We start from the raw sequence: 25,241 nt of genomic DNA, 5'->3' as shown, positions 1-25,241 counted from the left end.
CATGTAGTAAATGTTGGTTTTTAGGCACTCGAGACACCCAAACGTATGTGCACAAGCATTGTTACAGTCCTTTTGACTGGTGTTTATCTTTTATTTTAGGTAATGATGCACCTATAGATATTGGTAATCAATGAATTAACGCATAATAAGTTGTTCATGACATGGATTTTGCTCTAGTCCATTCCCAAAAGGTAAGATAAGATTTGTATCGGTCCGATTGTTTGTTTGTTCCAGAATTGGCAATTTAGAAGATGCTCTTATTATTGACCTTAAAACGGATTCTAAAGTGAATACCCGGTCTAAGAACATTTCAGTAATAAAGTTGATAAGGATATGTTCAAGGTCAGTCTAATATATGAAATCATTTATTTCTTACATTATTTAATAAAACAGCAAATATTTTTGCAAACTGGATATAAACTTGATACAATTTAACATGCCAGTTATTTTTGACACTGTGAATATTAGCAGTTCTACAATAGTGGTCATAAAATAGCATTGATGGACAGAACAGGTTTTACATGTTTGAATTATTAAGGTGAAGATGTCACAGATATCAGCTTAAGTTTCTTTAAAACAGTTCATTGTATTTGAAAAAGACAAAGAGAGAAATGTGTTTAAAAGCACTGCTTCAACACCAGAATAGGATGTGAAACAAACCAGGAGTGACAACATATCTGCACTGTATTTCTGACAACAAAACGGCAGTTCTAGAGGATTAGTTTAGTTGTTAATGAAATGTTAACTCATGCCAGTTAGATGCATCTTTGTGCACATATGAGGACATGCATGAGCATATAACATTCATGAAAAAAACATTTTCCTCTCAAATATATTATAGCTTCAACATGAAGGTTACGGCGAACATGATCAGCGTTTTAAAGTCAATATTAAGTTGCTATAGTCTTTGTAATCCATGTATCATAAATAATTAGAAAAGGACGATCCAAAGATTTCTTGTGAGAAACTCAGTTTTTGGTGACAGCAATGCAACGGATGATTGGTCATCAACACCAGGAGATTAGGGCGAGATGAGATGATGTCTTTTGACGCTTGACAAGCAAAGAATTTCAGTTCTTTTTTCCCTGTAAACACAACACACACCGAAAGTTGTTCATTCCTCGTCTGAAAGTGCTGTGTTTTGTCCTTACATGCTCCACCTTCACACTCAAAGGGAGCAAGCACAGAGGCCCTCTTTCTATTTCAGTCCCTGATTCCTTCAGTGATGGTGACTGAGAGTGACTCTCTCAGGGAGCTCAGCTGGGCAGCAGCCACGGCTCCAGGAAGTCCCAATGCTTCCACATGACGAACAGCAGCAAGGTCAGGAGGACAGTGGCGCCCACCCGGGCCCGGGTCTTCATCAGTGGGGTGATGAAGTTGGCCAAGGTGGAGACAAACACCAGCAGCACGGCCATGAGAGCCAGGATGACGTTGATGAGTTTGCCCAGCAGAGCTCGAGCGTTGGCGTTCTCCACTCCCTCCAACTGGACGACCTGCTGCTGCTGCTGCTGCAGCTCCAGCTTGGTGATGCGGGTCAGGCACGACTCCACGGCCTCCTGTATGTACACACAGTTACACAGTAGGATTTAATTTTGTGGTAAATGATGAGGTCATTAATAAAAGCACAATTTTCTGGTTGGTCTAAATGGTAACGCTTTATTTGAAAAACTTGGTGAGAACTCTAAAGAGACTCGGTGTGCAGCATCCTTTATCTTAACCCTAACCATTCGAGGTCAACAGAGTGCTGCATGGATGCATAGTTTTTTAGGCCAACCTGGAAGTTGGCATCTCCCTGGATCACCTGACAAAGGGCAAATGGGATACAAAATTGATTTTTGATCAGTGCACAATAGCTCTTTGGTGAGTTCATGATGCTTAACCTTTTGTTAAGCAGGGGTTCAGATGGCTACAACCATTTTTCAGTGTTTACCTGAATATCTCTTGCTCTCTCATAAGACTGGTAGGCAACTTTCTCCTCCATGCTGGCGAGCTCCTGTTTAAGGTTAGTCATATCATTCTGGTGCAGCTCTGTTAAGTCATTTAGCTGTTCTTCAAGTCGCTCATACCTAAATATGCAGTAAAAACATACAGAAATGCTCAGACAAACAAAGTGTTGAACCGGATTATCACGATAAAAAGTGTAGTCCACAATCCATCAAATGATTTCATCTGCGGCTGAAAATAGTCCCCAACAAATGCACCATTGAATCCTGTTTAAGTAATGTGTGCTAAAAAAGAACAGTCCCAAGCTGGGAAATAAAATCTTTTTAAAAAAAGTACTAAGAAATCATGTTCATAAGCATGACAACCAATTATTTTATGACCTGTACCTGTATCTCTCTTCCTGCAGGCACTGTGTCATGTAGGAGTAGTCACTCTGCAGCTGGCCCTTCATGTCCTCGATGGCATCCTCCATGTGCGCCTGGCTGGCTTTGATCTCCTGCAGGCCCTCAAGTAGAGTGTCCCAGGAGCTGTGCATATGATGGTGATGGTGATGGTGCCCATCCAGTCTGGGGCTCCCCATGGTTGGTCCTAACAGTCCCCCTCCTCCACCTGCACCACCAGAATTACTGCCCGCTCCGGAGCAGGACGTGCCGCTTGAGCACTCGTCGTCGCTGCCGTACTTTGGGCTGGAAACCAGAGTGGCACTTCCACTCAGTGCACGATGTGTCAGGGTGTCCTCAGAGTGGCCCCCGACTCCGTCCTCGAGTGAGTCCTTTAGATGAGCAATGTTATCCGCACTGCCAAACTTGTTCCTGATTAGACTGGCAAACTCCCTGGGCTTGGAGACCACGGCTGTGTGAGTGAGGGCTGATACTCCCCCTTTGACCCCTTCAACTACTCCACCTCCAAAACCACTTATGCCAGCACGAACATTGGCCCCGACGTCCTTTAATCCCTGCTGCATGTCCCGCAGGACATCCTTAGGCTGCCGGGCCGGTCCATTCTGTGGAAAGGGCAGAGAAATGAGGAAGCAGAGAAGTGGAGGATCTCAAAGGAAAGATTAGGTTAAGGGAGAGAACTGTCGGAAGATAGATGAGGAAAGCAGGCCCTGTAGAGAATTAGGTGAGACACAGGATGATGCGTTGGTTTAGGATGAGAATAATCAATCTATATTTAGACACAACTGTCCTCAAAGAGATAGTTTAACTCATTTTTGAGTGGAGCCACACAATCCTTATTAAAACAGCCACAGCACAAAGAAAGCTGCAAAGATATCAGGTGTGTATGTAATGTAATGTAAAATGTAATGCATACACAAGCTAACTGCACCTACCTGTTCAATCTCCTTAAGCTTCTTGTGATAATGCTCTAGTTTCTTGTGCAAGTGTGCAATGGTCTGCGCTGATTTCTGGTTCTTCTTCTCAAACACCTGCTTGATCCTGGACGCCTGCTGTTTGTCTGCGTTGTGGGCTAACTTCAGGTACTCTGCAACGTTGTCGTCACGGGCCTCCTGCTCCACACGAATCTGCTCGGTGACCTTCAGGATCTTCTGCTGCAGATGGTCAAGGGCAACACGTGTACGCTGCGGCTCACCAACCCCAAAACTCTCTGCGCCCCCACAGGCCATGACCCCAGATGATGGTGTTGCTGCTGCTGCTGCTGCTGCCGCCGCTCCATCCGCACTGATGTTACTGTCAGAGCCTCCATGGCTGGTGGTGGAGGGTAAGCCGAGAGTTGACACCTCACTCTTGTCCAGCTGAGGGGATCAGAGGTAAGGGGGACGTAATCAGGGGTGGAGAAACAAGAGTACTCCAACAGATAAAGAAGTGATAAAACGACCATCACATATACCTCTCAAAGTACCAGGGAAGATTACTTGGAGTAAAGCCAGTGTTGCATCCCGATTGAGATTATTTATCCTTTCTTGAAAAAAAGTTTTTCTATGTGGGAAAATACATTCATCTTACATGAAATACTATCCAGCCGATGGTGCCCAAACAACCAAGCTGTGGTTTTCTTATATTATCCATATACTGCTGTTAGGCTTTCATTACGGGTCCATTATTCCCCAATAATTTCCTAAAAGTGTCCAAGAATTGATAATAGGGAAACTACTGTGATAAAGTGTTACATTGGTACCAATTTCTTTAGTTTTTTTTTACAGTGTTCAGTGCAGAAATTAGACATTTATCTACAGAGAAATGCACAAATTATCATAAAATTCAACAGATTTTAGGTTTAAAGTTTTCAGAAATAAATAAATTATACAATAAATAACAAATACAATTTGTGCATATTTTACTTAATGCATTTATTACAGAGTTGTTTAAGAAAAGGGTTATTAGGGAACTGCAGACTCTTAAAATAAACCTCTGGTAATCACTTTGGCCTCTGCAGAGAGTCAGTCAGTTATGTCCGTAATTGATTTGTTGGAGGGAACACAGAAAGGCCATCATGCATTAATTAGATGATACATAATTAGTCTGCTTCCTGCTCAGCACATCCTCAGAATCTCAGCGTCGCCACAAACAGGTAACCTACACCTTTAATTTAAAAACGCATCAAGAATATATGAAGAAGTAGAAGATGAAGATAAAGCATGCTGCACGGTCCATTTAAAAACACGATGGTTACAGATAAGGATGATGATGATGATGATGATGATGATGATGATGATGAAATAGTCTTTTTTTAAACGCTTTACGTTGTAAATCTCAATCTGTTCTGGATCATTTTGTCTTTTTGATCTCTTTGATCCAGGAGGGAAGTCCCTGGAATGTGTTATATGTAAGATGCGTTGTGTATCTTGGCAGATGGTGGAATGGTTAATGACCCTCAGCCTGACGTCCAAACAGAGTAATCAGACCCTGCAAACATGAGTTCACTTCAGACACACACCAAACATCTCATCATGCCGCTCTAATTTCTTCAGACGGGACGGTGCAAAGGATTTATTTTATTTCCGTGACAGTGCGATGTGAGCACATGCTCCTCTGCATTATTCAGCCGGAGCGAAGCGAGGCAGGAGATTTGTTTTCTTCCCTTTTTTTATGGACAAAGTAGGTTACAAACGCATTTTAATGGAGCGAAACAACAGATGACTGCAGCCTCCGGTGGTTAATCATTTCCTTATTTTGTCAAAGAATGTGAGATGCAATACAGCAGCTAAGCAAAGACTCATACATGGAGGGGGGTGCAGTGCATGGTGAACACAAGACAACAAAAAAAACCAGATGCTCAAAGGTGGCGGTGATGGATAATAAAAGGCTCCTGTGGGTCGGAAGAGAAGGCTGTGATGAGGATGGGGATGACGGATAGCCTATCTTAAAAAAAAAAAAAAAACCAGGAGAGGAGGACAGGGCATGCCCGTGCCTCCTCTTCTTGCTCGAGGACACAGTGTGACATGAGAGACGGCCGATGGATGCGAACACATGAGGATGAGACACAAGCAGCACAGCAATAAATTAAATTAGAAACGTTACCATACTGCTTTAATCCAATTTTTGCAGTGCCATTGCAAGTCTGTGTTCGAGGCCCATCCTTCTTCTCCTCCCTCCTCCTCCCCCTGTGCACACCGAGGAGGAGCCCCCCTCCTTAAATATCCTCACCCCCAGCCGCTGTCTGGCTGACTATCACCTCTCTAGATCCTAACGCTCCATTGTTAGAGCAACCATCGATATCTGCAGCCTCCCTCTCTCTAATGCTCTGATCTATGCCTCCCTCCCTCCCTCCCTCTCTCCTTTGTGTGCTCCCTCCGCCTCCCCCTGCCTCTCTTACCTCTCTCTCTCTGTCGTTCGGTCTAAATGCAAATGCTAGCTGTCCTGCCCTATAATGGATGTGGGAGCTAAGGGACAGATGATGGAGGGAGATGGGCGGGGGAGGGGAGAGTTTAGCGCAGGCGTGCAGGTGCCTCTGTGCCAGGGGAGAGGGGGGGCGGGGGGGGGAGTTAGCACAGCAGGGCCTGCTCAGGGATGCAGTACTGAGATGCCAAAGTACACAGTGTCTGTCATAGTTAACTTCTTCACAAAGGAGAGAAAAAGTGTCCTGCTTGAGCTGATGGAAGTTGTATTCGACTTCAAATGTGTGTGTGTGTGTGTGTGTGTGTGTGTGTGTGTGTGTGTGTGTGTGTGTGTGTGTGTGTACGTCCCACTACATATAGAGATAAACTGTTTTTATCTTCTTCAACAAACAGACCAAATATACTTTCAAACAGGAAAGAAAACGTCATCCATAAATCATGACAGTCAAGTGAACTTGTGGATGAAGCATTCATGTACTGTGCGTTATTTGTCGATTATATTTAGTAAAGTAACTTAAGCTGTCAGATGTAAAGTAAAAAGTTCTTGCTTCTGAGTTGTATTACAATATAATAATATAAAGCTCAGGAAATATGTACTCAATTACCATAAAATGTGACTAAAAACTGTTCTTTAGTATAGATGAGAATTTAGTTACCATCTACCAAGGATTATTGCTGATTTATCATGTTTGCAACAATGTGTCCTATTTTAAAAGATGGTCAAAGGAATCAGCAGCTTTAATGTAAATGTACTGAAGTAAAAATAACAGTAACTTCCTTAAGTGTAGTAAGTCAATATCCTTATAAAGTACAAATAATAGGCAAAAATTCACAAGAAGTTTTATTAGAACATTGTATTGGTCATAATAATTAAACAAAAACTATATCAACACAGGTCATAATAAATCACAATAAATAAAGATAGATCTTTTGTTTGTAGGTTTATAACATAAACAAACCATATACAGGGTCCTACAAAAAGAAGTGCACTTTGTTCTGAGTAATGCTGTTATTCGCTTAGTTTCCTATTTGCAGTGACAAACATTTCTAAGCGGTCAGTTGCTAAGGATTAGCATTACAGTGACCTTGTTTAACACCCTTTCAGATTAACCATAGCAGCAGGATATGCCAACAGACACATTACTAAGTGTCAAAAACAAACATTTGCTTTGAGGCAGATAATAACGTGTATCTTACAAATGCAATATGCTTTCAAAAAGAAAAGTATATAGCACTTCAGCTTTAGCTTACTATAAACTTATATAACACTTTTTTTAAATTATTTTTTTTATCCAAATACAAAAAAAGAAATACCATAAAGGCCTTTGATTTGGGTGCTGAGGATCGCCTACCAGATGTATGTGCAATACTGCAATGTTTTTTAATTTTTTTTATTGCTACTTAACAGTGCTGTATTAAACTCTGTAATATCTGATATATATCTAAATAAATGTAAATATAAGTATTTTGAGTCTTCCAAAGACATGGTGCTCCACTCATAACCTACATAATCTGGTGCTTTACACTTGTGAGAGTCCGGAAAGGGCACATGTGGAGATCTGCTTTGAAAATCCACTGACGTACAGTCAATAGAAGGAACCTGATGGCACTTCTATCATTTAAACACTAAAGCAAAGCAATTGTGTACAGGATATCAAAGCTCATCAATAATGATAAAAAAAAAGGTACTCTACAGCCAGATATAATAAGAATCAAACTCAAAAAATTGGACTACTCATGGTTCACATTAACAAAAAACATGTAAAAAAAACATAGTGGAATTGAACAAAAGGAGCAAAACCTCTTCATCTATTCTCTGCTATATTCATCATTTTTCAGATTTGTCACAGCCCCTCCTTAAGGATTATAACCGACATGACATCTGTTTCAAGTGAATACAGTAATGTGTCCATCATACCTCCTACAGGTACAGAGTCTCTACAGAGCAGGGACGTGACTGCGTTTTCAGCGCTGTGGGATGCACATTAGGAAATGTCTTTGGCATGCCCATGATCCAAATCACTATAAATCCACTGATTCCAGAGATTACCATTAATCTTCTCTGCTCAAATGTCCCCTTCTTGACGTTGGGAAAAACACCATCCCCCCCTCAGACTGAACACAGTACCGTAATTAACCTTATGGTTTTATGTTATGATGACACATAGCTGAGGTCCCTTCTGTTGTCAGAGGATTCACGGGGTCAGAGCCATCCTGATGAATGGCCGTGCAAAGTCTGTGCAGAGCGTATACTTCCTGAGTCTAGTAATATAGGATATTGGCACCTCTGCAGAAAACTACACCAAAATCACTCTCCGGATTTGCGTGGCGTCCAAACGAATCTTCTTTTAGACTGGTAGAAATCTGTTAGGATAGAGAACAGAATGCTCAGCAAATGCACATCCGATTTAAATCAAAACGTATTTACACTCTAATAGACACATCACGTTATTATTAACTATAAAAAGTACCTGTAATGTTGGTCTGTTTCCTCTTCAGCCCTGTGTCCTCTCTTCTCTCTGGAGTTTTTTCTGGGTGGAGTTCACATCTCTCTGGTGAACAGCGGATATTCTCCTTCTCACTGTGAGGCTGCCCCACCCTTTCTCTTGCCCAGGGTTTTAATGCTGCCTCTGCTGCTCTCTGACCTTCTGTGTGTCCCAGACCAGGCATACATGATCTGTAGAGCAGGGGTACCTCGGTGCCTGGGATACCCTCCCACTGGAAAACGCTGTGCTCCAGAGGCTTATCTGAGATGAAGTCAAAGCCCCATCGCTGGCAAGCCTGGTCCAGGTCTCTCCTCAGTGCGGCCTTGTACTCCACCTGCAGTTGCTCTCTGTCCACGGGGCCAAACAGGCTCCTTCGGGCAGGGCTGTTCCCCAGGGCACTCAGGGTCTGCTTGTGAGGAGCCATGGTTATGCACTGTAGGAAACAGAGAAATCACTGGTGAGCTGCTGCTGGAATCACCAATGATCAGATGATGATATATCATGTCACTCCAACTTTTCTCTTCATTAAAAATGTGTCTGCCAGTATGCCAAATCAATGATTCATCCATTAGTTTGTGATGAACAAATATCAGTGTTGACATTATGACTTAGTGGGTAGCAACACATATTACACATTTGAAAACAACCTCCCTTTACTGTTATACAGACTTTGAAACAAGGAAAAGACAATACTGTATTATTAGTTCATATATCATCTGGTTTAAAATTACACATTTAATATGCCACCGATTAAAAGCCTAGTCCTAATAAAAACCTTATTTTCAACACCATTCTTATTCCAAAAACAAGAGAAAATGAATTCAAATCTTTGATGAATATCTTCTATTAGTTAAACCCAAAACAGGAGTTATTTTTGATATCTCAATGTAAAAGTAGAAATCAGGCTTACCATGTCAGTTAAACTATCCTCTCAGGGTTAGGACTAGAGTGACTCTGACACTACAAATACTGGGCAGCCTTTTATACAGCAGAGAGCAGCCAGTGACTCATTGAGCCTCCTGTTTGAATCACTGATACATGCCTGGACATAATCTCAGGCAGACATGTAAAGGCAAATCCTCAGAGGCCCACAGAACCACCAGCAGGGGGCAGTGTAAGCCTCAGTGTGAGGGTTATAGAAGTCAGATTGGTTAGATTGATGCATTTTATCAGTGCTTTCCTCATCTGTATATTTACAGAGCACTTATATACAAACTATTACAAGTTTAAAGTGGTAAAATAAATGGCACCTTCCTGTAAGAGCTACAGGAAGGAATCAGCTGAGTCTCAGGAGAATAAAAAGTCATTACAGTCATCCGGGAAGGGCCGGGCAGGGTTTCAGACAACAATCAAGAGAAACCTAAACTGTATATATAAAGGGAGAAACCCAGCCAAGCCTTATTATCCAGCTAACGCAATACAGGGGAGGAGAGCTCTTACAATACAAATCAAATGGGAGACACTGACGATAAAATAATTTTTGTTTTCCAATTTCAGAAATTAGATGAATCTAAAGAAAAGCAAACTCATCTTTTGTCTGTTCTTCACTACACACAGAATTGGTGTCCTATAATAACTAAGAAAAACTGTCAATAGAACTTTTATATTATATTTTGGGTTATTACTACTAATTAGATGAAATAATAAATGTAATATAGCTAATTAAAACATTCATCTTTTACAGTCACAGAAACAGACCAATGCAGATGTTTAAAGGGTTTGGGGGTCTCATTGGGCACTTTTTGGTACGAATTATACTTTTAATACATGTTTAAGACTAGGAGAAACTTACTTAGGCCTAAATATTTTTGTTTCCCATTGGGATGGTCCGTTTACCAACAGTTGTTTCTATGGACCTGCAAGTCTTAAGGTCGCCTTAATGGCAAAAATCTTATAAAATAGGGCAAAAAAATAAATCCTCATCGATTTTGGGTGAAAATGTGGGGCGCATTATTGTGATCCACAATGGTCCCCACACGACTTTTTTTCCACATCCACCTCACGGGACTCTACGTCAGAGAGAGCCAGGGGGCGGGGAGCTTCAACTCTGTGGCGGGAGAATGAGTCCACATGTGCAGCGCAGGCGGAGCAGAGACCCAGCCCACTTTACTACACTGATCCACGTGAGGCTGGAGCCCGTGGCCACTAGTCAAACTGGGCTGTCACTGCCCTTCCTCTACATGCACATTATATTCACATAACTCTGACAGGAAGCATGTATACGTTTTAAAAATGTACACTCAAATTTTAAATAATAAACTAAAAACGTGAGATAAATCCCTTTAACTTAAAGTAAGATGAGTAGGGGAAGCAATTCGTGATGGAAACATATTTTTAAGATTTAACACATCTTCCCTTTATAACTTGTGTGTTTACGGTCGAATAGAGAGTACCAACATATGTGTCTATAGTTCTTACAAACTAAAAACATCCTCAAAGGCTTGAAAACTAACATGTAAAGCATCAGTTTAGATTAATTCTACTTACATTATCAGATGACTGCAGTCCAGTCCAGACAAAATCCTTCATATTTAAAACCTGAGGACTAAAGCTGTTCTTCTCTGTTTTTCACAACAGATCTGGCGTAAAAACAATCCTGAGGCTGATGATGTTCAGCCCACCACTTCTGATAAATCCGATACGAGTGAATCAACCCGACGGTACTCCTTGATATTTTCTCAAAGTTTTCTCGCAGACTCGTGGGCTAGACCTTTATAATCTCCGGAGGGCGGGGATCCTTCTCTCACGAGCAGGGGCGGGGTCTGCCGTCACACACATGGACTACTGTCCGGTAAACACACGAATACACGTGAGAGTAGTAGTCAGTAGTAGTAGTAGTAGTAGTAGTAGTAGTGAGGAAACTCCAGTGCAGAACGATCAGAGAACGACACAGCATGGCATTTCTTCCTGCTTCTCACTGCACATGTCAGAGGAACGCAGAAGTACCCGGATGCAAATTTGTTTCCTTCCTCCCATTTCAGCACATGCACATTAAGCCCCACAAAATAAGTGGATGAACATCATACAGGGATTGATGGGGGAAGTATGTACATCAGTTGCTATTGATTGCATTTTTTATTATTTTTATTTTAAATGTGTGTTTCATTTCCCTGTGTGAACCTGTACTGTTTTTCCTCTTCTCTGTTGCTGCATAATCACTCGAATTTCCCCACGGGGATTAATAGAGGTACATCTTATCTTATCTTAAACAAATATACAATGTAGGGAGGTTTTTTCATCACTTTTACTGTACTTTGCAGTCTAATGATGAGTGTTGTAGTTTCACTTACTGTACACTATTGTAATGTTACTATTCGTGGGTTACTAACTTAATCACTATCTATACATTGATACACGGAGACGAGGATGCAGCACAAGTCTCATGTTTTACTGGCGGGGAAATCACACACCCAGACAAGATCAGAGTATTACAGAACTCAGTAGTGGTGGCAGTCCAACACAATCGAGCACCGAGTGCTCGATCCAATACACCACATCCCTCTTTTCCAACTGAGATGTGGCCTGCTAATCAGTTACTTCAACAGTAGACTCTTTACTAAACCATTAATGCTATGGCATCAACATTGAACATGTCTTTTCTACTTGCATACCTCAATGATTAATAAAGCATGTTTTCGATTGACAAATGACTATCATTAAACACCATAAGCCATTTTCTTTTTCTTTTTTTTACATTCTGTTGGTTGAAACGTAAACATTTTGAACATTCAACACTTGAAACATTTCAGGTTAAACACCTCTTATACTCTCCCCCACCCTTTTTTTTTTTTGAAACACACATAAAGGATCACATGAAACATCAGTCATTATATCTGGCAGGGCGTCTAACCGCTCTGCAGCACCGTGTGTAGCATGTGGGTGTACTGCCTGTAGTCACAGGAGGCGGTTCGTGAGGTGGCAGGTCCTGTGGTGGTGAGTCCACTGGCGGTGTGTCAAAATGTTCGTCACTGTCAGTGTCTCTGAATAGGCTCGGATGTATCTTCCTCAGATGTCGCCTGTTCCTTCTTTGCGTCCTTCAAGCCGGCGTCTGTACAATGTAGGAGTGTGGTTCATCTCGCTGTCGGATGACAACCGCAGGTGCCCGTGTTTGCATGTGTACGGTGTCTCCTGAGGTCAACACCGGCAGGGGCTTTGCACACTGGTCATAGCGTAGTTTTTGGCAGAACTGCAGGTCTTGGATTTTGCTGTGAATGTGCTGTGGGACTGACTGTATCAGCACGGCACTGGAGCACGGAAGTGTGCTTCGTAAAACTCTTCCCATCAACATCTGTGCAGGTGAGACTTTCAGTCAAGTCACCGGTGTGTTCCTCAGTGACAGCAACACCAGATGTGGATCAGTGCCTGTCTGCATTGCCTTCTTCAGCGCATGTTTTACAGTCTTTATGGCTCTCTCAGCCATGCCATTTAAAGAGGGAAAACCGTGTGAGTGTGTGAGTTTGAACTCCCATGAAGCTGCAAATGATTTCATCTCATAGCTGGCAAATGGGACATGGTCACTCACTATCTCCTTAGGAATCCCGTGCCTGGCAAACACAGACTTCATCTTCTGTATCACTGTATAGGCTGTTTTGTCAGATATGTTGAGCACTTCAGGATATTTGGTCAGATAATCAACTAACAACAGGTATGACTGACCGTGTAGCTCAAAGATGTCAGCTCCGTCTTTCATCCATGGCAGTTCTGGAACCTGATGTGGCATGAGTGGCTCAGCCTGCTGTTTGGGTTGTAGCTGCTGGCACTGCACGCACCTTTCCACCATTGCTTCTATATCTCGTGCCATGTCGGGCCAGTACAGAGATTTTCTTGCTTTGGCCTTTGTGCGCTGCACTCCTTGGTGTGCAAGATGCAGCTCCTCCAAAATCGTGCTCCTGAAGCTCTGGGGTATGATGATTTTGTCTCCGACCAAGACAATGTCATTCTCCATGCTTATCATGTCCTTTACTGCCCAGTAGGCATGTAGTTTCCTGTCCAGACTTTTCTTTTTCATGGGCCAACCATTCTTGTGTTTCTCACACACAGCTTGTAGCATACTATCTGCTGCCGTTGCCTTTTTTAGCTGGCTGAGCGTTTCCTCGCTCAAGGCATCTGTGGCCTCCAAGGCATACACAACTCTCTCATCACAGGGGTCCTCATCAATATTGTCACCTTCTCTGCTTGCTGTAGCGTGTGAGAGTGTGTCAGCAATGTACATGTGCTTGCCTGGTGTGTATGTTACATTTAGATTGTACCTTTGCAGTTGTAAAAGCATACCTTGCAGCCGTGCGGGTGCCTTGCTCAGCGGCTTGCGCATGATGACCTCTAGAGGCTTATGATCGGACTGCACAGTTACTGGTCTGCCGTAGACATACTGGTGGAATCTCTTAGCAGCGAACACTATAGCCAGCAACTCTTTCTCTATCTGTGCGTACCTCTTTTCTGTGTCGGTGAGTGCTCGTGAGGCATAGCACACTGGGCGGCCCTCTTGCATAAGACAGGCTCCCAGTCCATCCTTTGAGGAATCAGCTTGTAGTGTGAGAGGCTGCTTGTGATCGTAGTACCTCAGCACTGGGGCTTGTGTGAGGGTGGTCTTCAGTGTCTTTAGTGCTGAACTGTGGTGCGGGCACCACTGCCACGCTACATCCTTCTTGAGCAGTTGTCTGAGGGGTGCCGTGAGTGAGGCTTCATTTGGTATGCATTGTGCCAGGAATTTTGTCATTCCCAGCAGACGTTGGAGACTTTGTTTGTCTTCAGGGTTTGGCATGTCGACGATCGCCCTGACCTTTGTGTCATCAGCTTTCTGTCCTGCTGCCGTGATGATGTGTCCCATGTATTTTACAGTGTCAACTTTAAACTGTATCTTGTCTTTGTTAAATTTCACATTTGCAGTCTTTGCTCTCTCCATCACTTTCTGCAGGATTTCATCGTGTTCCCGCTCTGATGACGCTGCGATGATCATGTCGTCTGCTATAACGTACACACCTGGGATATCACCGAAGGTCTCACAGTTCTTTTGCTGGAACACTTCGCTGGCAGATTTGATCCCGAATGGGAGTCTGAGGAAGCGGAACTGGCCCCACGGCGTGTTGAAGGTGCATAGCTTAGACGACCGCTCATCTAGTTTGATCTGCCAATATCCATCCTTCTCGTCCAGGATGGAGAAGATGAATTTTCCTACTAGCCTGCTGCGCACATCTTCCGGTGTAGGAATGGAGTAGTGTTGACGCTTGACTGCCTCATTCAGGTTGCAAGGATCCAAACATACCCTTAGCGTACCATTCTTTTTCTTTGTGGCAACAAGACTGTTCACCCATTCCGTAGGTTCATTGACAGGAGTTATGACTTTGCTGTTCTGTAAGTCTTTGAGTGTCTCTCTCAGTGCATCCATGATGGAGAGTGGTACATTTCTGCATGCGTGAATCATAGGCGGGACGCTGGGGTCCATGTGTATGTGATGAACTCCAGGAAACTCGCCTAGTCCTGTGAAAACCTCTGCATACCTCTGTAGCAGCTCCTCCTTAGTGGCTGGAGGTTTTGCTAGTTGCGGTGACCTCGAGGCGCTCGCATCAAGGTCACTGCAACTAGCAAAACCTCCAGCCACTCTGCTCACCAGCTGCAGCTCCACATGCCTCTCCACCCAGTATTGGTTTGTCAGCTCGGCTAGACACATGGAATTCCAATACAGCCGTATGCTTGGACGTCCGGCATTCTAGAGATGCAACCCCATCCGCAAGTAGTCGGGCACCACCAAAAGCAATTAGCACAGTCTTTGTGGGCCTTAGCTGAATTGGACCTGGTAGCTGTCGGAACATGCTCATGGGGAGCACATTTGCGTCTGAGCCTGTATCCAGTTTGAATTTGATTGCTACGCCTCTAACTGTGGCTGTTTTCATGCCATACTGTGTCTTTAGCTTGGTGAGCCATCTCATTGTCGTTTCCACTTCCAATCATGCCTATATATAAGGAGTCAACTTCACTTTCTAAATTATGCACAGTCTTTGCCTTTTGGTAGACGCTTTTCTCAGTGCCTGATTTACATACCTTAGAAAAATGGTTGTTTTTACCACATTTGTGGCACACTGTACCTTAAGCTGGGCACTGACGGGGCTCATGTTTATTTCCACATTTGTGGCAGAGAGTTGTTGTTACATGCCTCTTGCTGCTCGTTTTGTTCTTGTTCCAGCTGCCCATGCGCGTTTGCCCTGTTGCTTTCTTTAATGCATCCACTGAGGTGTCTTGGACAACATGTGACGTCTGCATCGCTTTTATTTGTGACTTAGCGAGCTCGGCTGATCTACATGTCTCTATGGCCCTGCGCAAAGTAAGCGCATCATCACGTAACAGTCTTTCTTTCTAACGTGCATCATTTATGCTAAACACTACTTTGTCCCTTATCATGTCATCTTCATGTCTGCCAAACTCACAGTCCTTGCTCTTCTGGCGCAGCTCTGTGATGAATCTGTCCACCGATATTCCTGCTGACATCGTGTGCGACCAGAATTGATGGCGTTCGAAAACGACGTTCTTTCGAGGGCTACAGTAGTCCGTAAAGGCTTTCAGAACATCCTCCATCGATTCGTCGTCTCCTTCTGGGATGATGGTGAGTGTGTTATACACTTCCAGCGCCTCCTTGCCAATGGTGTGAAGCAGAATGGCTATTTTAACCGTCTCTTCCTTATCCGCCGCACCTGAGGCGGTCATGTACAGCTGGAAACGCTGCTCCCACCTTCTCCAGTTTTCGGCGACATTCCCAGCGAGCAACAGAGGTGGTGGCGGCTTAAACTGTTCCATGTTTGCGCGCGCTAGCACTTGTCAGTTGCCTGCTAGTTGTCAGCGAACTTGTTAAAAGACCGTCCTCGAATTATACCGTGACTCCGTGTTCTGACACCATGTTGTGGTTTCACTTACTGTACACTATTGTAGTGTTACTATTCGTGGGTTACTAACTTAATCACTATCTATACATTGATACACGGAGACGAGGATGCAGCACAAGTCTAATGTTTTACTGGCGGGGAAATCACACACCCAGACATGATCAGAGTATTACAGAACTCAGTAGTGGTGGCAGTGCTCGATCCAATACACCACAATGAGGTACTTTTTTATTTGAATTCATTCAATTACATAACATTTCCGAGGCAAATACGGTACTTTACTTTTTACACATTTATTTTTAAGTTCTAGTTTCAGGTTACTTTTCAGAATAAAACTATTAATACAAGATATGAATCCACTAATACATGTTGTGTTAAGTTTAGCTATCCAACAGTATGTAAAATAATATAGGGCTGTCTAAAGAAATTCTTAGTCAACTAACACACATAAATTATTGTAAAAACTCATCTGCATTTTTCCTGTTGAGGCCACCTTAACAAAAAGTGTCTGGGCTTGTTACTCAGTCTCAACATGTCTGTTACAAGTTTCCTTAACTTTAACATTAACAACATGTTGATATCAAAAGTCTGTTTCATCCATCCCACTTGTTTTGAAGCCAGGCTTGTCTATCTCAGCAAAGGGTCACCAAAGAGACAGCTCCTCACCATCCCCATCCCCAGCAGCCTAGTTTCCAGCTCGTCAACAACAGGGGCCCTAACTGTAGGCTGCAGTGTATGAAGGCCAACTGATCAGACACAGTAAGTCCTTTGTTGAGCAAGGGCCAATCAAAATAGTTTATCCACAGTAAAGTTATATTCAGTGGCGATATGTACAAAAGTTTTAACTAAATGGAAAAACAGTGCACACTGTTTTTTGCCGAGCAGCAGCTGTGTGTCTCCACATTTGTACAGATGAGTAAACACTTTATCATCTCAGTTTGAAGGCAGCTGCATGGTGCGGAGGGTCTGCAAGCCCAATTAAATGATCTCTTTTGATCATGTGCATGCAGGCCGTGTATCTGCATTGTGAAAAGTTTGATTGGATAAATTGCACCAAATGAAGCGTATGAACAATATGCACCACTTAGTACACTATAGGTTATCAAGGGAGTTCTGTTCTTTCTAAATAATAACCTCTATGGTTAAATAACATGTGTATGCACTGTATGTAACATTTTTAATGCTCAATTTACCTGATGATATTGTAATGTAAAAATGGTGGTGTAGCTATAAAAATAAAACAAAATGATATAAATAATAAGTATGTGTATTGACTTTCCTATACACACCTTGAGCAATTAGTGTTGAACCAAATATAAAAAACACTGAACCATCATTATTCCACTGCAAAACACCATGCAATCTTAAGACAATATAGGGTTACGAAATTCTTCATAATGTGTAAATAACAGCGTATACTACAGTTAATGGACTAATTGATACACTGACAGGGAATCAGTTAATACAAAGCCAGTCTACTGCTGGCTGTAGCCTAGTTTTTAAGACAACCAACAGGAGTGTCGTCCATCCTCATCTAAATTCATATGAGAAGTGTATTTATTTGACTTTTAAATGTATAGTCTGCAACAAAAAGACAGTTTATAGAAAATAGCAAGGGAAAAACACATTGGAGGTTTTCTGTAGTCTTTAGATCTTATCAATTGTCTAAAACCCAACGACATAAATTATACCACAATTTCAAACAGATTAATTTAGCCATGTATAACCAATCTAAAATTAGCACCAACAAACAGCACCTTAGTGTTTTTTAGACCAGTCATGGCTCGTGGGTGGAAATTATGGAAATCCCATAGACCGAATGGGAATTACCGAAGGTTTCTGAATGGATTCCCGCGTTCCCGTCTCCCTGGATACCGTGAGTCATCATTTACATGATGTCATCAGGGTTTGTGTAACACGTGGAAACGCCAAAAGCGCGCGGTTTTGTAGGGGCGTGACCAAAAAACTATTGAAAGGTAGAGACGAGGGGGCTATAACTATCCGTGGGAACCAGAAAATACCCACAGTTGTAAATTAAGATAAAGCCCTTTATTGCCACAAGATCAAAAGTTTAACGAAATTACAATGTAGGTAAACACTCTTTATGGGGTTTTATTATGAGGTGAGTTATGTCTCAATCTCACTACTGAATATAGTTCAGGACTTCCCACGGTCTTCAGGAACTTTAATAGGATGTAGGCAGTGTTGGGGAATAACTAGTTCCATGCGATTATTCTAGGTAATAAATGAGTCCGTTAAAGTAACAGAAAAATGTGATTAAATTACAGTAACTTATCAAAATGCTGGTGAGCAGAACAGTTCTACAAATTAATTGCAGCCTACACAATTATAAATAGGAGACAGAGGAATCAAGGCAAAACTGTACCATTTATTGAGGGACTGTGGCAGTGGCTCCTGTTCAGCCTATACTGCAGGAGTGCCCTCTTGTGGAGAAAAATAATACAGTTTATTGGATTCTCAGGAAATAAATACATATAAACTGTTCTTTTGTAATCAACCGGTATCTTTAATTAAGAAACCATTTCACATTGTATCAAACAAAAGAAAAATAATGGAAAACTTCATAGACAAAATTCAGTCTTGTGGTCATAACACATTTTTTTTCTAAATGAATGCCATAGTTTTGCATCTTTAATGTGTGGGTGTGTTTTTTAAACAAACAACCAACCATTGACAGATGGAAACCTTCAGTGTGAAGAAAGAAAAGTAGCACGTTGAAAAACAGGTTGGTTACAGACAATCAAAAGCAGGGACTCTTAGAAATTGTCCCACTCCTCACTTTAAAGAAAAGAAGAAGCTGAAAACGAGGAAATACTATGTCAAACTACACAGTACATTCATTGACAAAAACTGGTGAGCTGGAATGCCGGGTGGCACCACTTTTTCCATACTTACAATGTGGACTACACACCCATTCAATGCATGTGAAAATTACAATAACACATAAACGGGGAGGGACACTAAAATGCTTGATTGTTTTAAAAAACTCAACAAAAAAACAGCCACAAGGCCGTGTTGAAATCCATCATTTTGAAACGGCCAACCGTTTCTCATCAGCTCCCTTTGAACCTGACAGACGTTCCTCTACTTCCTGTCGTTAGATCTGGAGCGGCTGCAGGGGAAGGAAAAATAATAACGTTATAGTAACCAAGAATTAAGCTGACCTTAACTTTAAGCAGTACCGCAATCAAACAACAAGAAAATAAGACAAGTGATTTAGAATGGCAAGGCATGTTATGAGGCTCCACATTAAGCCGTCAAATATCTGTTAACCGATGGAATGTTAAAATTCCTCAAAAGAAAGCAGTACCTTCTCGAGCGTGAGAAAGACCTTGAAGGTTTGTGGTTCCTTTCCCGGGAGAGGGACCTCTCCCTTCTCCTGTCTCTGGAGAAAGACCTGCAAGAACCAAACCACCCCGCTAAGTTAACATTTTTCATGTTTTACAAGAACTAAATCATGTATAATGTTAGGGGCATGAATACAAGATGGGTTGCAATTTGGATCAATAAATCCCTGTATGCATATCAAATCAAAATTGTGAGCTACCCTTTTAATTTAAGATCACCATTTTTTCCCTGTTAGTATTAAGATAGTGAATTAATTAGAAGCTACCACTGAAAACTGCACAGTTCTGACTTCTCAGACAACATACGATTACAGATGTAAACCAAATAAATATATCTACACCCAATTTGGATTCTATAAAATAACTACAAAACTTTTAATGTATAACAAAACATTTTGACCTGCTTCGACTGCGGCTGAAGCTCCTCCTGCGTGGGGATCTGCACAGGGAAAATACAAATATTTTAAAAACAAACAGACTATCTGCCAGACTATTCCAATCCTTTCTTTACATGGGGCTCCTTCAACACAGCCCTTCTTCTATCTCAGTAATTCAAAAATGGAAATAAAAGACTGGGGTGTTTTTCCAGGAACACAAATATCTCAATCAGAAAAATTAACTCACCGACAACGGACCAAGTGCATAAAGATGGCAGGTGCTTTGAAATAATATCTCACCTATTCCACAGTGCCACGCGCATCTTCAAATAAATGTTGTGGGTATTAAATATATTTTCAGAGTAAGATGTATTGTAAAACATTTTTCTCATGGTGTCTGAGACTTAACATTATAGCAAGATGGAAGTAAAATAACATTTGCTACATCAGCAGATTTCACGCTGCACTGTGGAAGGACCAAAGTGTAGGGATACTAAGACACACACAATGGCCACCATCTGTATGAAAATGGTCCACTGCACGTAAAGGAGAGCATTAGGAACTGGAAGCTAGTCACAAAAACAATATACTGGTCACTGGAAGTAAGTCTTGAGAAACAACCAGGTTAAGATCTGCTAAAACCAACCATACAGCACAAAACACTGTTTTAAACATTCATTGGGGGGTTGAGGAGAGTTTTGATTTGTGTGCCTGCATAATTCTGCTCAGAGCCCCAGACATACCACATGTTTGTCTAATATCGAAATCTCTGGAAATGTGAAATTTCCAGACGTAAGTTTGAAATAATAAAAAAAAGAACAACCTTTTGACACCAGCTCTTCACTTTCAAAACTGTAATCAGCAGTGTACTGAATGAAGCAGGAAAACTTACTAGTATTTTTGGTTTTCAACAAGCTAGATATGACGAAAGGGAGGCAGACTGCCGGCCGGGTAGGTAGGTAGAATAGGCTGAATAGGGCTGGCCAGATGCTGCAAGGTGATTAGGTGGCAGGCAGATGGGGGCTGGCTGTGGCTTTTTTCCTGCTTTAATTGGTTAGCCGTAGGCTGCTGTTGGTTGTAGACTTTTGGGTACGTAATACGCTGATTGGTCGGGAATGTGAGGTGGGCCGCTGCCGTTTGGATTAAGGTTGAAGGAGGAGGAGGTTGAGAACGGCATGCTGAGGAACCAATGGGTTGGTGCAACTTGACGGCTGGCCATGCCTGGGTCATGTGACAGCACCAGCCAAGCTGATTGGTGCACGATGGTCAGCAGTCACATGATGCTGAAAGAGGACTAGTTGATTGAGGATGGTGAGAGGAGGCATGGTGACGGCTCTGTAACGGGTTTCATTCTTATTAATATAGATGAAAAATAAAAAGCATCCTCAAACAAAAGGTAAAGAATGCATCACATTTGGCACTTTACCCACCCCCATATTTTAAACAGACTATAGTTTTCTGACATAGGAGTTGCTTGATTTCATTTCACAGACCAATTCGGCAATTTTTAAGCAGTTAAAATGCACTTACATTTTGAGAGTGCACACAATATTCTAAAAAAGAAGCAGAGAATAGAAGATTTGCAGGCCAGATTTTAAGATGCTTTTAGCAAATAAAGAGACTTCACTGAATAACCCTAGTATACAGTCCTATTCCCATGCCATTCTTCATTATTTGTTTATGAATGTCTATCTGTTTGTCTCCCTACATAACATGACCAATAATATAAATGAAGATGAAACTATCACAAATGTATAAATCAGCAGAAAAGATTACTACTAGAAATGCCCAGACTGGAAAACATCAGCAACTACCAGGAAATATACTGTGGGTAAGAGAGTGTACGTCACATAAATGTGGGCATTGTAAAATAACAACATTGGTCACCTTCTTCTGGCTGGTGGGCTACGACGCCTGTAATCGTCTCGGTCTCGAGGACGCCTGCTCCATGGTGGGGGAGCACCACGGGTGCGACTGCGCTTCTCACCATTGGACAACTCTACTCGCACCCGGCAACCACACAACGTCCTGTAAAATAAAAACAGTCATCAGTAATGATTGCAGCTACATCAAGCTGAACCTGTACCTCTAGGTTTGGCCACTGCATCTCTACAATTAGTTTAGATTGCTGCCTACCTTCCATCAAGCTCACGTACTGCATCAGTTGCATCTCTGGGATCTTCAAATTCTACGAAGGCAAAGCCCGGAGGGTTCCTGGCGACCCAAACACTGCGGAGAGGACCATAGTAGCCAAATGACCTCTCTAACTCTGTCTTGTTTCCATTGTTGCCCAAATTTCCAACATAGACTTTACAGTCAAGAGGACAGTCACGATGCATGACTGGATCTGAAAAAAGAAAACAAAGATGAGATTAATAATAATGCAACAGTTTAGACTTTAGGAAATTGTTTCTTTACAACAGAACCATTCAAAATGTATTATCTGTCTACATGATATAGCAATAGTTTGGAACCTGGACCGACAAAGACATCTATCACCCTGCATCAAAACAGCAATTGCAGGGGTGCAGCAATTATACCACTATACCAAGCACTTTAAGGGGAAAGCTTAAACATTCAGTCCAACCTAACCTTACTGTTTGATGGGAAAATAAACATAAAGGATAATGTTTCCCGTAATGCGCTTCACTTAATATGGTCTCTCGAGTTTAAAGTTAACCAACATATATAAAGTAAACGGGGTCCAACGATTCAGGTTATAGTAACTGATTTACTCAAACATGAAAAACGTGCTGAATGTTGACAAGATGTTCTACGTGCTTAAGTACTTGGAAACGGAAATAAGCTTGGCCTAAAATCCAACATTATGCTAACTTTAGCTTCACTACAAATAGTATTCAAGGTAGTTCAGCTCGTACTGATCCCTAAATAGGGAGAAGAAGCCTTTGTTCAGCTGAACGGCTTAACTCTATATAGTCAGCGATGTTCCGTTTTTAGAATGCGTTTATCATGAGAGGTTTTGACTATTTGAAGCTAATGCTAGATGGTGGCTAGTTAGCCATAGCTGAAATGGCTGTCTTACTGGGGCCCAATGCTAATGCTAAAGAACAGCAGTTTAGAATTGGAACAAAATATCAGGATAAATATAAGGCGACAGTGGGACAATGCAATGCAAATGGGTATAGTTTCAGATAAATTTAATTTAAAAAAAAGTATCGTTACAATGATACCTGTGTCGTTGCAATTCACAGTTCCGGTTATCCGCTCCTCGGGTTGGTTTGTTCGGTGGTCGGTGGAAAATGGCGTGAGAGAAAATACGTTTGTAAGTCCGGGGTGACCGGGAGGCAGGGTGGATTCATACTGACTGTATTATCACCTTTTCCGTATCTGTATTGATATTAACAGCATCTCAACGCATACATAATAAACCACATAACAAGGGATCCATTGAGATTTCTTTATTTATCATTTCAGAGACAGTTTAATGATGCGCTACCATATTTGGCCATTTAGTTGGGGGGCGCTGTTTCTACATTCTGGCTAGCGTTCTTTTTTTAGTTGCATCCAGTCCAGGTAAGCACCCAGCTCAATCTCATTAAAGACCATTATATATACCAAAAACATAGCCCCGCTTAAAAACTCATTTAACTCAAATTTGTTGGGTTGTTTTATTTGGGTGGGGGGTTACATTAAACTCATTTGTCTGATATTGTTTGACAAATCACAGCAGTCAGTTCTGCATGGTGGGTTCCTACTGTAAATTTGCACAAAATAAAACATAAAGGCTACATTTGCTTACATTATGCCATCACATATATGCATTCAATTGTTTTTGCAGTAAACGTTATTGTACTGATTATTATATCATATTTTTACGAGTATTCTTTGCTCTTTCTATAGGCCCTGTCGTAAAATTTGACTTGGCAGGTATTGAGAATAAAGGTATAGCATTTAAACGTGGCTCTGCATGCACCCAATATTTGCTCATCATGTGAAATTAAAGAGCCTCCTGATAAACAAACAATGTTTGGTTATGCAAATGTCCCTCTGTTTTCATCTACATGAATGAAGGCAGCTTATCAAAGTGAAAGTCAAGCCTATAATAATAATAATAATGATGGGGTTGTGAGCCATCACAGACTATAGTATAGGATTTCTTTTACGCTTCTCCTTAACATCCTATCGTAGCCAAATAAAGATAAACTTACTAAACGCAGAAGTGCAAACCCCTTTTGCGTACTTGTTATTTGGTTTCATGTCTACTTTTGTCTGGTTACTGCACCATGCAACTTTTACACACCACATTTTAGCCATGTACACTTGACATAACTGTTGTTGCTCACCTGGCTTGTTTTGAGTTTGGTTTGAGGTTGTTTACTTAAATTCATTCTGCTCCTCCTTTTATGTGGACTGGAGCCGTCACAACCATACGTTGGCACTTTTGCAAGTTTTAATAGATGCTATTTGTTCCCCCTAATGTTTGCATAGAGGCTTTTGTGGTTAAATGAGGGCAATTTGAAAATGATTATCCCACCTTACAGAAGCCATGTGTAAATCTAACTAAAACAATGGTATTCGTTATTTTACCCACGAATCAAACAATGTAATAATCGAGTAGCTGGTTTGCGGCCTATAGTGAGAAATAGCCATGCCCATGCCAGATGTGTCTTGGATATTATTATAACGAAGGTGCAAATGCTAAATTAAACGTATTGACTTTCACAGTCACAACGTGTCGTGACTTGAAGAGGGATAGTAATTTCTATTTTGCAACCACAAGCCAGTAAAAGCCAAGATCGCATGCGTAGTGATTGAAGATTCCAATGAGCTTAATGTTGCATTGAACATTACTGGGAATGTAGTGCTCCGACTCCGAGTCCCAGTCTCACACACACACCAGAAAAATCTAATTTAATAAACCAATAGTGGAGTGTACTCACTTGGGCCTGCTGTACTTAGTGTTACGTAGTTTTGACTTACCTTTACTATTATTTAGTTTATGCCACATTCTGCTTATTCGCAATGACAGTTCTGAAGGACATACTGTCGTTACATTTACTCTACATTTATCTAACAGCGTCAGTTAATATTAACAAATGAAGAAAAAATATTCGGAGAGATGGACTGTAAGAGCAACTCTTTGATATTGTGTTTGAAGCTATTGTTTTAAGTGAATGTTTACACTATTGCATTAGTTGCAATCACTTCATTCAAAATAGCTTTAAAAAATAGCTTTCGAAGTTTTGATTTTAAAACTTAGAGTACATTTTCCTGATTACACTTACATACTTGAGCTTGTGTATAATGTTTAATGCTTCACTTTTACTTGTAAAACAGTATTTTAACAGTTATTTCACTTCTTCCCCCGTTTGTCTTTGATGTCCAACTGCCCCTGAATGCAGCTGTATAAATACTACCTCAGTCACCGCCCA

General features: G+C 41.6%; 3 protein-coding genes across 4 annotated transcripts; all 3 read right to left on the bottom strand.

The window, feature by feature from the left end:
• Positions 1-384: 384 nt before the first annotated feature.
• On the bottom strand, positions 385-5,659 carry tmcc2 (transmembrane and coiled-coil domain family 2). Its single transcript, XM_063910267.1, has 5 exons — positions 5,427-5,659; positions 3,278-3,700; positions 2,331-2,947; positions 1,931-2,066; positions 385-1,556 (listed from the first exon to the last, which is right to left on the bottom strand). Exons 1-5 carry the CDS (start codon positions 5,427-5,429, stop codon positions 1,257-1,259), a joined length of 1,479 nt encoding a protein of 492 aa, XP_063766337.1. The 5' UTR covers positions 5,430-5,659; the 3' UTR covers positions 385-1,256.
• A 912-nt stretch (positions 5,660-6,571) lies between these two features.
• Positions 6,572-11,110, bottom strand: cdkn1a (cyclin dependent kinase inhibitor 1A). 2 transcript variants are annotated; one of them, XM_063912051.1, is made up of 3 exons: positions 10,717-11,110; positions 8,215-8,662; positions 6,572-8,107 (listed from the first exon to the last, which is right to left on the bottom strand). In XM_063912051.1, exons 1-3 carry the CDS (start codon positions 10,756-10,758, stop codon positions 8,052-8,054), a joined length of 546 nt encoding a protein of 181 aa, XP_063768121.1. In that variant the 5' UTR covers positions 10,759-11,110; the 3' UTR covers positions 6,572-8,051. The 2 variants fall into 2 exon arrangements, with proteins under 2 accessions (XP_063768121.1, XP_063768122.1); XM_063912052.1 differs by lacking the exon at positions 10,717-11,110 and adding an exon at positions 9,140-9,331.
• Positions 11,111-18,472: 7,362 nt separating this feature from the next.
• On the bottom strand, positions 18,473-23,269 carry srsf3b (serine and arginine rich splicing factor 3b). The gene is made up of 6 exons (XM_063911870.1): positions 23,040-23,269; positions 21,985-22,195; positions 21,736-21,876; positions 19,872-19,910; positions 19,435-19,521; positions 18,473-19,236 (listed from the first exon to the last, which is right to left on the bottom strand). The coding sequence occupies exons 2-6, from the start codon at positions 22,185-22,187 to the stop codon at positions 19,209-19,211; spliced, it is 498 nt and encodes a 165-aa protein (XP_063767940.1). The 5' UTR covers positions 22,188-22,195; positions 23,040-23,269; the 3' UTR covers positions 18,473-19,208.
• Positions 23,270-25,241: the final 1,972 nt, after the last annotated feature.

The sequence above is a fragment of the Eleginops maclovinus genome, chromosome 20 (assembly GCF_036324505.1).
Source record: "Eleginops maclovinus isolate JMC-PN-2008 ecotype Puerto Natales chromosome 20, JC_Emac_rtc_rv5, whole genome shotgun sequence".
Classification (NCBI taxonomy): domain Eukaryota; kingdom Metazoa; phylum Chordata; class Actinopteri; order Perciformes; family Eleginopidae; genus Eleginops; species Eleginops maclovinus.
This window is presented reverse-complemented; position numbering and strand designations above follow the sequence as displayed.